General features: G+C 45.1%; 1 protein-coding gene across 2 annotated transcripts in view; it reads right to left on the reverse strand.

The window, feature by feature from the left end:
- The window catches only part of ACTG2 (actin gamma 2, smooth muscle), a 27,383-nt gene continuing 13,714 nt past the window's right edge, over positions 1–13,669 (reverse strand). For both annotated transcript variants that reach the window (XM_065526942.1, XM_005575577.4), the window contains 6 exons: positions 10,978–11,088; positions 10,622–10,706; positions 6,273–6,434; positions 5,041–5,232; positions 2,851–3,032; positions 1–222 (listed from right to left, as the gene is read on the reverse strand). In XM_065526942.1, the coding sequence (XP_065383014.1) occupies positions 79–222; positions 2,851–3,032; positions 5,041–5,232; positions 6,273–6,434; positions 10,622–10,706; positions 10,978–11,088 (876 nt within the window). In that variant the 3' untranslated portion in view covers positions 1–78. The remainder of the gene's footprint in view (positions 223–2,850; positions 3,033–5,040; positions 5,233–6,272; positions 6,435–10,621; positions 10,707–10,977; positions 11,089–13,669) is intronic.

Here is a 13,669-nt window from a genome sequence, read left to right on the forward strand (position 1 = left end):
TAAGGCTTGTAGGTTTTAATGTTTCATTACTGGTGACAGAGTAGTCTCGAGGGGATCCTTGGAGAACCTGTTCTGACTTTAGAAGCACTTCCTGTGGACAATGGAGGGTCCTGCCTCATCATACTCAGGCTTGCTGATCCACATCTGCTGGAAGGTGGAGAGAGAGGCCAGGATAGAGCCCCCAATCCAGACTGAGTACTTCCGCTCTGGGGGAGCAATAATCTGCAAAGAACAAATGTGGTGCATCATGATCAGTCCCCAAGGGAATAAGCAGGGTGGTCCAAAAATCTGTTTATCCCAGAAAAGGGGAACCCCATGGTCAGAAAAGAACAAGAGAAACGTTGTGATAGATTAGATTTTTGCTCAAAACCTCCACTTCCCCACTCTTCCCTTAATCCCTCCTTGGGAATAGTGCACTGCTCCCTGTGACTCTGGGCTGGGCATTGTGTTTGCTTTGACCAATGGGATATTAGCAGACATAACACAAACAGGGGCTTGAAATATGCTTGTGTACTTGGGCATGTTCTCTTGCTCTGCCATCTTCATGAGAAGAGCTGCCCCTGGGGAGCTCTTTCAGCCTGGGCCCGTTAATGAGAAATATGGACTTGACCTGAGCTGGCTGGACCTGCAGTTAATTCAGAGACACTTACTTAGCCAAGCCTGACCTTGATCAGCTAACTCCTAGCTGCTGCATGAGCAATAAATGCTCACTGTTATGTGCCCTTGAGATTCCATAGTTGTTTGTTACTTGGCAATAGCTGACCAATACAAATATCTATAAGGGGAACCTTGTTCTGTTCTTGCCTGAAGTTTGGATGCATGGGCAGGTTGGGCTGGGCTTCCTCCATTCCTGAGTACAAACCAGTCTACCAAAACCCTGTTTTGAGCTATCTGTCATCACCCAATTATATCTCAGAAGTCCTCAAATTTATATCTACGTTGTTCATGCTTTCCACTAGGAATCCTGGGCTTAGCTTTTAGAAATTTGTTGTCAGGTCAAACAACTTTGAACTCTACCTCAAAGGGGATCCAGAAGGACTACGATTCTTCAACTAATTTTCCAGTCTTTGAAGGGTCTAAGAATTCAGTGCTAGAGCAAACCAGATAATAAATTGGTTTTTTTTTTTGTTGCCTTAGAATCTCTGTGCATATTCCCTAAATCGCAGAGATCATGGAATTGTAGAATAAGAAGGATCTTTAGAAGTTATTTTATTATCCAGGCAGACAAAAGTCACCTAAATCCTCCTTGAACAGATTATTTCAAGGACTGGGAATGCACAGCCACTAACAAGGTAACAAATTTTGTTGCTGGACACTTCTCATGAGAAAACTCTGGCTTCTCTTAGGTTGGTGGTCCTAAATGAGCCCCACCCCCACCCCAAATCTATTCTTTCATGTCCTTGAGACTTGCCTCATCTCCCCCAGTTCCCCTATACAAGTCCTGCTGTCCAGTTTGGATAGGTGCTCAGATAAGCACAGACCCGCCTGGACATGTTTGCTGCTTCTACTTCCTCTGCTTAGAGTGTCCTTTCCCTTCCGCTTTTCTTATTTAGGTTGTCCTGGTATTGATCATGTTTACTAATTAGATCCTAAACTCCATGAAGGCTGGCACATACTGTTAAAGTCAGAGCAGTGGCTCATGAATTGGGAAATGCATCAGATCACTGGTGGTTGTTTATCAGTGTAGGTGATGGGGGCAATTCAGACTTATTGGACCACAATCTGGGAGTGAGGCCAGGCATGGTATCCTGACACACAGTCCTGGTAAAATGCCCCTGCCCCAGGCCTGGCACGATGCTTTCCATAGGACAGGCCTCAGTAATGCACCATTCCTGTGGTTCTGGGTGAGAAGAGCCCACAAGTTCTCACCAGTTTCCTGATGGTCTGCTCCATTTCTCTGTGATGAACACCATCTGTTAGGCAGGGGGAAGGCCCGGGGCAGCCTTCCTTCAGGAAGGTTCTTAGAATATTGACTGAGAACACATTTCCTCACATCAGGCCTACTCCCCAGAGATCAGCTTTATTGTGAGACTTTGTAACTTTCAACCAATGTGTTATTTCTATTCCCAACTCTTTCTCTAAAACTGTTAGCAGCAAAGTTCCTAGAAGGAGCTGAAAATGTCTGTGTGACTGCTTGGAGACCAGAGGCAGGGGAGAAGCTCCCATCCTGCAGATGCCCAGGAGGTGAGAGGCTCTATTGGGAGGCAGTATGGGGAAGGTCATGGCCAAGATGGGACAGTAGATCAGAGATGTTCAGGAATCAAGGAATGTCCCTGTTGAGTTTGAAGCAGAGCTGGCCCTATGACAAAAACATCCACTCTTTGGAACTTTCAACCTCCTCCGGAGCAATAAAGTTTAAAGATACCATAGTGTGACCTTCTTTTCTTTCCTTCTATTTCCAGTCTCCTGATTATTTATTTATTTATTTTTAGAGACAGGATCTATCTGAATTTATATTTAGAGACAGGCTAGAGTGCAGTGGCACAGTTAGAGCTCATGTGGCCTTCAACTCCTGGGCTCAAGTGATCCTCCCACCTTGGCTTTCCAAAATGCTGGGATTACAGGTATGAGCCATTACACCTGAATAATATTCTCATCATCCCAAATTCTTTCAGCCTCTTCTTATGTGACATTCCTGTGATGATGTTTGAGATCCATGCTAAGTGGGTCTTTAGCCCATCAATGCCCAAGGAACATAATTCCCCAGGATAAAATTGGCTCTAGTCCAGGATGATACTGAACCCAGGAGACCAGCAAGTTACCAGGCCTGGCAGCCTGCCTCCGAGGAACTCCCAAGTAGGCAAGACTTTATACAAAGAACAGGATGGAGGGAACTGAGGCAAGACCCACCTTGATCTTCATGGTGCTGGGGGCCAGGGCTGTGATCTCCTTCTGCATCCTGTCAGCAATGCCAGGGTACATGGTGGTGCCCCCAGAGAGGACATTGTTGGCATATAAGTCCTTACGGATGTCAATGTCACACTTCATGATGGAATTGTAGGTTGTCTCATGAATTCCAGCGGACTCCATGCCTAATGGAGATCACAGTGTCTAGTCAACAGGCATCACTTCATAAATACGCACACCTCCAGCTCCTCAAATGACCCTTCTTTGATTGTTGCAACTACCCTAGTTCAGAACCTTAGTATCTCCCAAAAGGATGATAAGATCAGACCCCCTCCCTTGTCATGGCCTTTCCTTTATTGTCCCCTGTTCTGATTGATCTTTTTTTTTTTTTTTTCTGAGACGGAGTCTCACTCTGTCACCAGGCTGGAGTGCAGTGGCGCGATCTCAGCTCACTGCAATCTCCGATCCCTGGTTCAAGCGATTCTCCTGTCTCAGCCTCCCAAGTAGCTGGAATCACAGGCACGCGCCACCATGCCTAGGTAATTTTTGTATCTTTAGTAGAGATGGGGTTTCACCATGTTGGCCAGGATAGTCTCCATCTCCTGACCTTGTGATCCACTCCTCTCGGCCTCCCAAAGTGCTGGGATTACAGGCTTGAGGCACCACGCCCAGCCTGATCTTTTACACTGTTGCCTGAGGCATATTTCTAAAGGAACACTTTTGTTATGTCATCTTTCTTTTTTCATAACTTTTTGAGATATAATTCAGTCGTTTTCAGTATATCCGCAGAAGCAAACATCACCAAAATCCAATTTTAGAACATTTTTATGCCTTCACAAGAGACCCCCATACCTAATAGTGGTCACTCCCCATTTTCCCCTCCATCCCTGCCCCCGCCCTAGGTAACAGCGAATCCACTTTCTGTCTTTAGAGGTTTGCCTATTCTGGATGTTTCCTGTCAGTGGAATCATACACCATGTGGTCTTCTGTGTGTGGTTCCTTTCACTTAGTATAATGTTTTCAGGGTCACAGCATGGATCAATACTTCATTCCCTTTTATTGCCAAATAAGATTCCATTGCATGGGTATACTCATCATGTCACCTGACAGTCCCCCATTGCCTGCAGATTGACATCCAGCTACTGTAGCCTGGCATCACAGTCTCCTGGAGCAAAAGGTCCTGCATGCCAAACTAGCTCTTGCCATCTGCCTGGTCTCCTTGCCTCTAGTCTTTTTTTTTTTTTCTTTTGAGACAGACTCTCATTGTGTTGCCCAGGCTGGAGTGCAGTGACACAATCACGGCTCACTGCAGCCTTGATGTCTCTGGGGCTCAAGTGATTCTCCCACCTCAGCCTCCTGAGTAGCTGGGACCACAGGCATGCACCATCACGCTCTGCTAAATTTTGTATTTTTCATAGAGACGGGGTTTCGCCATGTTGCCCAGGCTGGTCTCAAACTTGCAGGCTCAAGTGATCTGCCTGCCTCGGCCTACCAAAGTGCTGGGATAACAGGTGAGTCACTGTGCCTAGCTGCCTCCAGTCTTTTTTTTTTTTTTTTTTTTTGAGACAGAGTCTCACTCTGTCACCCAGGCTGGAGTGCAGTGGTGTGGTCTTGGCTCACTGCAACCTCCATCCCCCAAGTTCAAGCAATTCTCCTGCCTTAGCCTCTCAAGTAGCTGGGACTGCAGGCACCTGGCTAATTTTTGTATTTTTAGTAGAGATGGGGTTTCACTGTCTTGGCTAGGCTGGTCTTGAACTCCTGACCTCGTGATCCATCCGCCTCAGCCTCTCAAAGTGCTGGGATTACTGGCGTGAGCCACCGCACCTGGTCAAGTCTCCGGACTTTTATCCATGCAATATGATTCCACACTGTAGATAGAGGAATCTTGCTAAACTACAACCTGACCTTGCTATATTGCTGCCTACAAACTTTCTGTGTTTTAACTTCATTCTTAGTTTCATGTTATATTTCCTGTTCTGCTTTTCCGGTATCTTGATTTCCTTTCCCTTTTATTTAAAATGAGATTTTCTCTATTTTTTTTAAATACACTTTTCGCCCTTCCTAGGAAAATGTGAGGTATGCATATGTAATTAACAAAGTGTCCATGACTCCTGGCGTTTCTCTCTCCATACCTCACCCACCCCTCCACCCTCCCCACCCTGAGATTGGCAGGGACTGTGGGCAGCACCTCACCGATAAAGGAAGGCTGGAAGAGGGTCTCAGGGCAGCGGAAGCGCTCATTGCCGATGGTGATAACTTGCCCATCTGGCAGCTCATAGCTCTTCTCCAGAGAGGAAGAGGAAGCTGCTGTGGCCATCTCATTCTCAAAATCCAGGGCCACATAGCACAGCTTCTCCTTGATGTCTCGCACAATTTCTCTCTCAGCTGGAAGGAGCAGAAATGACAGAAGGTGAATACTGACCCTGTTAGTTTGGTTGTCCCATTCTGATCTCCATGAAAACCTCCTTCTCACATCTACTTTATTCTTTTTTTTTTTTTTTTTTTTGAGACAGAGTCTCACTCTGTCACCCAGACTGAAGTGCAGTGGTGCTGTCTTGGCTCACTGCAACCTCTACCTCCTGAGTTCAAGCAATTCTCCTGCCTCAGCCTCCCAAGTAGCTGGGATTATGGGCGTGTGCCACTATGCTCAGCTAATTTTTGTGTTTTTAGTAGAGACAGGATTTCACCATGCTGGCTAGGCTGGTCTAGAACATCTAACCTCAAGTGATCTGCCTGCCTTGGCCTCCCAAAGTACTGGGATTACAGGCGTGAGCCACCACGCCTGGCCTCACATCTACTTTAGATTCAGTCATAGGATGATGATAGACTTGCCCCAAAGAGGGTCAAGGGTCACTCCATTCAATCTTAATTCTTCTACTCCCCTTTCTAAAGAGGGAGTCTCAAGTCTTGATTCCCAAGCAGGACTTTGTATGAGATTTCTGACAAAGCCTTAGGTCTTCTTGGGGGCTTTGCAGGACACATTTCTGGTCTAGACTCAGACTTAGAAGTTTGATCTTACAGAATCTAAAGAGGCTCCCACCTAAAAATGCCAGTAGCCCAGGTGGGCCACATGACACCTTCCCCTTAGAAATTCGGGCCTCACTTATTCAATTTGTCCTCAAACCAAAGGTGCCCCTAGGTCATGAAATGCATCGGCGGATCTTCACTACCATTCAGCCCTGTGAAAACTAGCCCTAGTCCTGGTGTGGACATGGACAGAGGCAGTTGGTCCCTGAGAAAGGAGGGACTGCTTCTATGACTATCTGGTCTTATCCAGAGGCCCAGCCCCAGCTTAAGGCCTCCAGGTCTATCTCAGGAGAGTTTAAAGACACAGAGCCACAGAATTCTCATTGGTTCTGAGAGCTTCTGGTCCTAAACCTGTTTGGTTCTGAGCTCTAGTCAGAATCAGGAAAGGGGCTGGATACCTGTGGTCACAAAGGAATAGCCTCTCTCTGTGAGGATCTTCATGAGGTAGTCAGTGAGGTCACGGCCAGCCAGGTCCAGGCGCATGATGGCATGGGGCAGGGCATAGCCTTCATAGATGGGGACGTTGTGGGTGACGCCATCACCTGAATCCAGGACAATGCCTGTGGACAGAGAGGATCGGGCTTATAAAAATCTTATTCTTGTCTTTCATCAGTCTCTTTCTAGGACTGTTACCAATGAGATCTGACTACCATATTTTCCTTTACCAGTTAAGGATATTCACCCATCACAAGAATCATCAATCATATTTTTTACTTTTTATGTATATCACTTTGTTTTTTTCCCAAATGAGACTGTAGGCCTCTGGAAGGCAAGTAAAATGTGTCCTTTTTTTTGTATTCCTTGAAATACATCACTGGTAATGCATACTTGTCAATTTGTCATTAAGTCTGCACTGCATATTCTTTTTTTTTTTTCGAGACAGAGTTTTGCTCTTGTTGTCCAGGCTGGAGTGCAATGGCACAGTCTCGGCTCACTGCAACCTCCATCTCCTGCGTTCAAGCAATTCCCCTGCCTCAGCCTCCTGAGAAGCTGGGATTACAGGTGCCTACCACCACGCCTAGCTAATTTTTGTATTTTTAGTAGATGCAGGGTTTCACGATGTTGGCCAGGCTGGTCTCAAACTCCTGACCTCAGGCAATCCACCTGCCTCGGCCTCCCAAAGTGCAGGGATTACAGGCGTGAGCCACTGCGTCCAGCCTCATATTTCTTAATCTAACAGCCACGTCATAACTGATGAGAAAGCATTACAATATCATCGCTATTATTTAATATTGTTCAGGATGTCCTAGCCAATTGCAGTGAAACAGAAAATAGAAATAAGAGGTATGACTACCAAAGGGAAACAAAATTGTCATTATTTGCAGATAATGTGGTTTTATATAGAAGATCCAACAGAATCAATTAAGAAACTATTAGACCCAGTTAGATGGTTCAGTAAGGGCCAGATGCAAAATAAATGTCCAGAAACCAGTAATTTACTCTTGTATAAGGATCTGAATCATGGCATATTTTATAATAAAAATGAGAGGCAACCTAAAGCTCCAGCAATAGAGAAGTGGTAAAATAAATAAATAATGAAACCATCATACAACGACTACCACGTGGCCATTAAACATGATGTTTGCAACAAAACAAAGTGCAAGGTCAGGCACGGTGGCTCATGCCTGTAATCCCAGCACTTTTGGAGGCCGAGGGAGGCAGATCACTTCAGGTCAGGAGTTCAAGACCAGCCTGGCCAACATGGTGAAACCCCGTCACTACTAAAAATACAAAAATTAGCCGGGTGCAGGGGCTCATGCATGTAATCCCAGCTATTCAGGAGACTGAGGCAGGAGAATCACTTGAACCTGGGAGGTGGAGGTTGTGGTGCACCAAGATCACGTCATTGCACTCTAGTCTTGGCAACAGAGCGAAACTCCATCTCAAAATGAAAACAAAAACAAAAATGCAAAGTGCAGGATGTGAAACTGTATATGCCATGCATTTCTCCATCATTGTCCTTATCATGTGCAGTGAAATTATCTTTTGCTTTTGTCTATCTCCCACTAAACTGTTAGCTCCATAATGACAAAGTCTGTCTTATTTGTCAGTGTATACCCATGGCCTGGTACCATGTGTGGCACATTGTAGGGAGTAATGGGAAATACATGATGGATGAATGAATGGATAAGTCAGTGAATAAATGATGAATGAATGTTTAAACAAATGTTTATGGAAGCTGTCAAGTCCCTATTAAAGACCATTTTATTTTGAGATTTTCTCTGTTACCCTGAGCACACTTCTATACCAAGGCCACATATAGTCATGTCCACATAGTGACATTTTGGTTAACTTCAGACCACATACACAATGGTGGTGCCATAATATAATAAGGAAGCTGAAAAATTCTTATTGCCTAATGACATCATAGCTGACATCACGTCATAGGGCAACGCTTTACTCACGTGTTTGTAGTGATGTTGGTATAAACAAACCTATTGCACTGCCAGCTGTATAAAAGTACAGCACATACATTATGATAATGATAATAAACGACAACATGGTGCCAGTACTGGCTTATGTATTTCTTATACTATCTTTTTTTTTTTTTTCTTGAGACAGGGTCTCACTCTGTCACCCAGGCTGGAGTGCAGTGGCGAGATCTCAGCTCAATGTAGCCTCTGCTTCCTGGGCTCAAGCAGTTCTCCAGCTTCAGCCTCACAAGTAGCTGGGACTACAGGCATGAGTTACCAACGCCCGGCTAACTTTTTGTATTTTTTTGTAGAGATGGGGTCTAGCCATGTTGCCCAGGCTGGTCTTGAACTTCTGAGCTCAAAGAGATCCGCCCACCTCGGCCTCCCAAAGTGCTGGGATTACAGGCATGAGCCATTGCGCCCAGCCTCTTATACTATGTTTTTAATCATAGTGTACTCCTTCTACTTATTAAAAAAAGGTTGATTGTAAAAAGGCCTTAGGCAGGTCCTTCCGGAGATATTCCAGAAGGAGGCATTGTTATCATAGGAGATGACCGCTCCATGCATGTTATTAACCCTGAAAACCTTCCAGTGGGGCAAGATGCGGAGATGAAATACGGTGGTATTGATGATCCTGAACCTGTGCAGACCGAGGCTAATGTGTATATTTTAGTTTTTATCAAAAAAGCTCTGAAAGTAAAAAAATAAATAAATAAATTTAATAGAAAAAAGCTTGTAGAATAAAGAATATAAATAAAGAAAATATTTTTGGCTGAGGGTGATGGTTCATGCCTGTAATCCTGGAACTTTGGGAGGCTGAGGTGGGCAGATCACTTGAGGTCAGGAGTTCGAGACCAGCCTGGCCAACATGGTGAAACCCCATCTTTACTAAAAAAAAGCAAATACAAAAATTAGCCAGGCATGGTGGCACACTCCTGTAGTCCCAGCTACTTGGGAGTTTGAGGCACGAGAATCACTTGCACCTAGGAGGCAGAGGTTGCAGTGAGCTGAGATTGCACCACTGCACTCCAGCCTGGGTGACAGAGCGAGACTTCATCTCAAAAAAAAAAAAAAATCACAGAAAAAAGAAAATAGTTTTCTGTTACTGTTACTACAAAAAAAGTAAAAATGGCTTTAAAAATTTAAAAGTTTATAAGGTAAAAAAATTACAGTAAGCTAAGGTTAGTTTATTATTAAAGAAATAATAATTTTTTTATTATTATTGTGCAGTGAATAATAAAAAATAATAATTTTTTATTATTTCTTTAATAAGAAATAACAGGCTGGAGGGCAGTGGCGTGATCTTGGCTCACTGCAACCTCTGCCTCCCAGGTTCAAGTGACTCTTCTGCCTCAACCTCCCAAGTAGCTGGGATTACAGGCACCTGCCACCACGTCCAGCTAATTTTTGTATTTTTAGTAGAGACGGGGTTTCACCATGTTGGCCAGGCTGGTCTTGAACTCCTGACCTCATGTGATCTGCCCACCTTGGCCTCACAAAGTGCTGGGATTTCAGGCGTGAGCCACCGTGCCTGGCCAAGAATAATATTTTTATAAATGTAGTACAGCCGATGTGTACAGTGTTTAGTCTACAGTAGTGCACAGTAATGTTTTAGGTCTTCACATTTTCTCACTACTCACTCACTAACCCACCCAGAGCAACTTCTAGTCTTGCAAGCTCCATTCATGGTAAGTGCCCTATACACATGTACCATTTTTTTATCTTTGATACCATATTTTCACTGTAACTTTTCTATGTTTTAGTATGTTTAGCTACACAAATAAATAACCATTCTGTTACAGTTCCCTACAGTATTCATCATGGTTAAATGCTATGCAGGTCTGTAGCCTGGAAGCAACAGGCCACGCCATACAGTCTGTGCATGTAGTAGGCTATAGCATCTAGGTTTGTGCAAGTACACTCTCTAATGTTCCCACCATGACGAAGTCACCTAATGACACACATTTCTTGGAACATATCCCTGTCATTAATCTATGTGTAACTGCACTTACATTTCTACCACCACAGGTTCTCTACTCTTTCTGCTTCATAAAGCAGAAACATTCCAGTGCTGTTGGAATGTGTGTATGTGTAGAAGCTCCTGGAATGATTACTGTGAGGGAAATAGTTCTCGCTGGATGTTTTTTCCAGCTATACCAGGTAGGCTCACATCTGGCATTCCACACAGGCATTCTCACTTGTTATCCCTAAGCAAGATTTTGCCTGGACTTCAGCCGTCCCTTTGATTCCTCTGAGCAGGAGCCTCTGCCAGACCCCAGCTTTTCCCTACCTCCCCTGAAGTCAGAAAAGGAATGGATTACAGGATTACTCACCTGTCGTGCGGCCAGAGGCATAGAGGGAGAGCACAGCTTGAATGGCGACGTACATGGCAGGGACATTGAAGGTTTCAAACATGATCTTAAAGAACAAGGAAGAATAAAAGATTATCTGGCAAAAATCACAGCACTTCTTGGCCTGTAGAATGGTTTGTAATCTCATTAAGGGCGGGAACTATGCCAGTTTGGTAGTTCATTATTCCACACCCACTCCCCCAGGGCCTGGCATGGACTATGGACATAGCAGGTCCTCAGAGAGTTCTGTCGCCTTGATATTTGAAGGGGAGAAGGTATCTGGCCAAGCATCTGTGTTGCATTCTTGTTCCAGTGTTTAAGTCTTCCTGGCTTCTTACCTGGGTCATCTTCTCCCTGTTGGCCTTGGGATTTAGGGGAGCCTCTGTGAGCAGGGTGGGGTGCTCTTCAGGTGCTACACGCAGCTCATTGTAGAAGGAGTGGTGCCAGATCTAGTGGAGACAAAAGCCAGATGAACCTGGCAGACTCCCAGTGGCTGGAAAATTCTGACTGACATTCCCTTGCTGGGAGAGTGTGGCACCATGTTACACAGGATGGGATGGATCTGGAGAGGAGAATGGTCAGCCCTGGAAATTTCTGACTGACATTTAAAGGGTATATTCCTTCTCAACAGGGCCCCAGGTAGGACTCAGACCTGGAACCAGTATTTTCTATGTGTTCATTATTTCCATTTGACCTTCCCTCTTCTCCACTCTGCTACAGTCTCTCCCCTGCCTTTGTGCACTGAGTGATGCAAGGCACATTGTCACTCAAGTGTTCATTGCTTTCTGGCTTCTGGCTATATTTGGCTGATAGAAGATACCTGCAAGAGACTGGAAAGTAGGAGGGCAAAATAAGTCAGGGTTTATCTCCTGACAATAGCGTGGCCCTCCATGAGCACAGTTCCTGTTGGGCAGCCCCTCTTTCAGGGCTCAAGCTCTCTCTAAGCTCCAATGACACTGCCCCTTCATGTTTAGGGGTGTGAGAGCTCCCTCTATTGCTGGTTCTTGGGTGCCTCAACATCTCTTTGTAGTTGCCTTAACCCTACGCACATTTCTGTAGGACATTCATTTAACCAGTTGTAAAACCCCAGCTGAGTATACATGTCAATCAATTTCAAAACCCCAGCTGAATGTACACTGTCTCCTGCTGAGAATCTGACAGAGGCACCTGGGCTCAATTTTCACTGTCTATTATTGGCCAGCCTGGTACTTTAAAGCAGGGTTTCTCAATCGCAGCACTATGACATTTTAGGTTGGATAATTCTTTGCTGTAGAGGGCCGACCAGTATCCCTGGTCTCCACCCACTGGATGCTAGCAGCAGTTTTCAAGTTGTGACAATCAAAAATGTCTGCAGACATTGCCAAATGTCCTTTGGGAAGCAAAATCATCCCGGTTAAGAACCACTGCTTAGCCTGGGCAACATAGTGGGGGCCTGTCTCTACAAAAAGATAAAAAATTAGCCAGGCATGGTAGCGCCTGCCTGTAGTCCCAGCTACTTAGGAGGCTGAGGCAGGAGGATCGCTTGAGCCCAGGAGGTCAAGGCTGCAGGGAGCTGTGATCATGGCACTGCACTCCAGCCTGGGCGACAGAGTGAAACCCTGTCTCAAAATTTAAAAAGAACCACTGTTTTAGAGGAAGTTAATTTCTTCCCGTGTCCAGTTTCTTCTTCAGTGATCAAGTACAACCAAAAAGGAGTCTTGCAGAAGGATTGGGCAAAGTGTAGCAGGGACGTGGGGCTTTCGTTTCCTCAGAGGTGAGGCACAGGGTCATTTGATGCCGTTGGACCCATGTATTTATGGACCACCAGGTTTGTGCTAAGACGGTGGTAAGTGTGATGAGGGTAGATATGAATCAGACATGGCACCCAATTCTCGGTTGCAAAGTCCAGAGGGGAGAGAGATGGTTAAAAAAGACCAAAACAAACAAAAAGAAAAACACAAGCCACATTTTAAGTGAAGGAAGAGGTAGGAGTAATTCATTATCTGAGGGATTTAAACGGGCCTTGAGAGCAAAAGAAGGTCTCCAGAGGCTGCTGTGAAAGGCATCCGAGGCAGAGGGAATGGCACAGGCAGAGGCCCTGGACTATGAGCGTTGCACAGGAGCCCAAAGGACAGCAACTGGTCTTAAGGAGGGGACCCCATGCTACTTAAAATGTGCTTCCTAGAGACCCTCTCCCGGAGTCACCTTGGATCATCTGATCCACTGAACCAGAATCCTTGGATGTTGGGCTCAAGCATCTGCACTTGATTTTAGTTTATTTTTTGGAGTTTTTATACCTTAAAAGTTAAAGATGTTGATAATTTTTAAAGTTAGAAAAATATTTTTAAGGTCGAGTGTGGTGGCTCATGCCTGTAATCCTAGCACTTTGGGGAGCTGAGGAAGGCAGATTGCTTGAGCCCAGGGGTTGGAGACAAGCCTGGGTAACAAAGTGAGACCCTATCTCTACAAACAATTTAAAAATCAACTGGATGTGGTGTGCACCTGTGTTCCCAGCTACACCAGAGACAGAGGCAAGAGGATTCCTTGAGCCCAGGAGGCCGAGACCACAGTGAGTTATGACTGCACCACTGCACTCCAGCCTGAGTGACAGAGGAAAATCCTACCTCAAAAAAAAAATTTTTTTTTTTTTTGTCGACCAAGCTGGAGTGTAGTGGCGCGGTCTCAGCTCACTGCAACCTCCACCTCCCGGGTTCACGCCATTTGCCTGCCTCAGCCTCCCGAGTAGCTGGGACCACAGGCGCCTGCCACTACACCCGGCTAACTTTTTGTATTTTTAGTAGAGACGGGGTTTCACCGTGTTAGCCAGGATGATTTCGATCTCCTGACCTCGTGATCTGCCCGCCTTGGCCCCGCAAAGTGCGAGGATTACGGGCTTGAGCCACCGCGCCCAGTCAAAAATTTTTTTTTACTGGAATAAAATCTCTCCTATGTCCATCACCTAACAACCAACAGTTAACATTTTGACTTTTTTCTTTTTCCTAATCTTTTGTCTTTATGTATTTTTAAATTTATTACTATCGTTATTTATTT

The sequence above is a fragment of the Macaca fascicularis genome, chromosome 13, assembly GCF_037993035.2.
Source record: "Macaca fascicularis isolate 582-1 chromosome 13, T2T-MFA8v1.1".
NCBI lineage: Eukaryota > Metazoa > Chordata > Mammalia > Primates > Cercopithecidae > Macaca > Macaca fascicularis.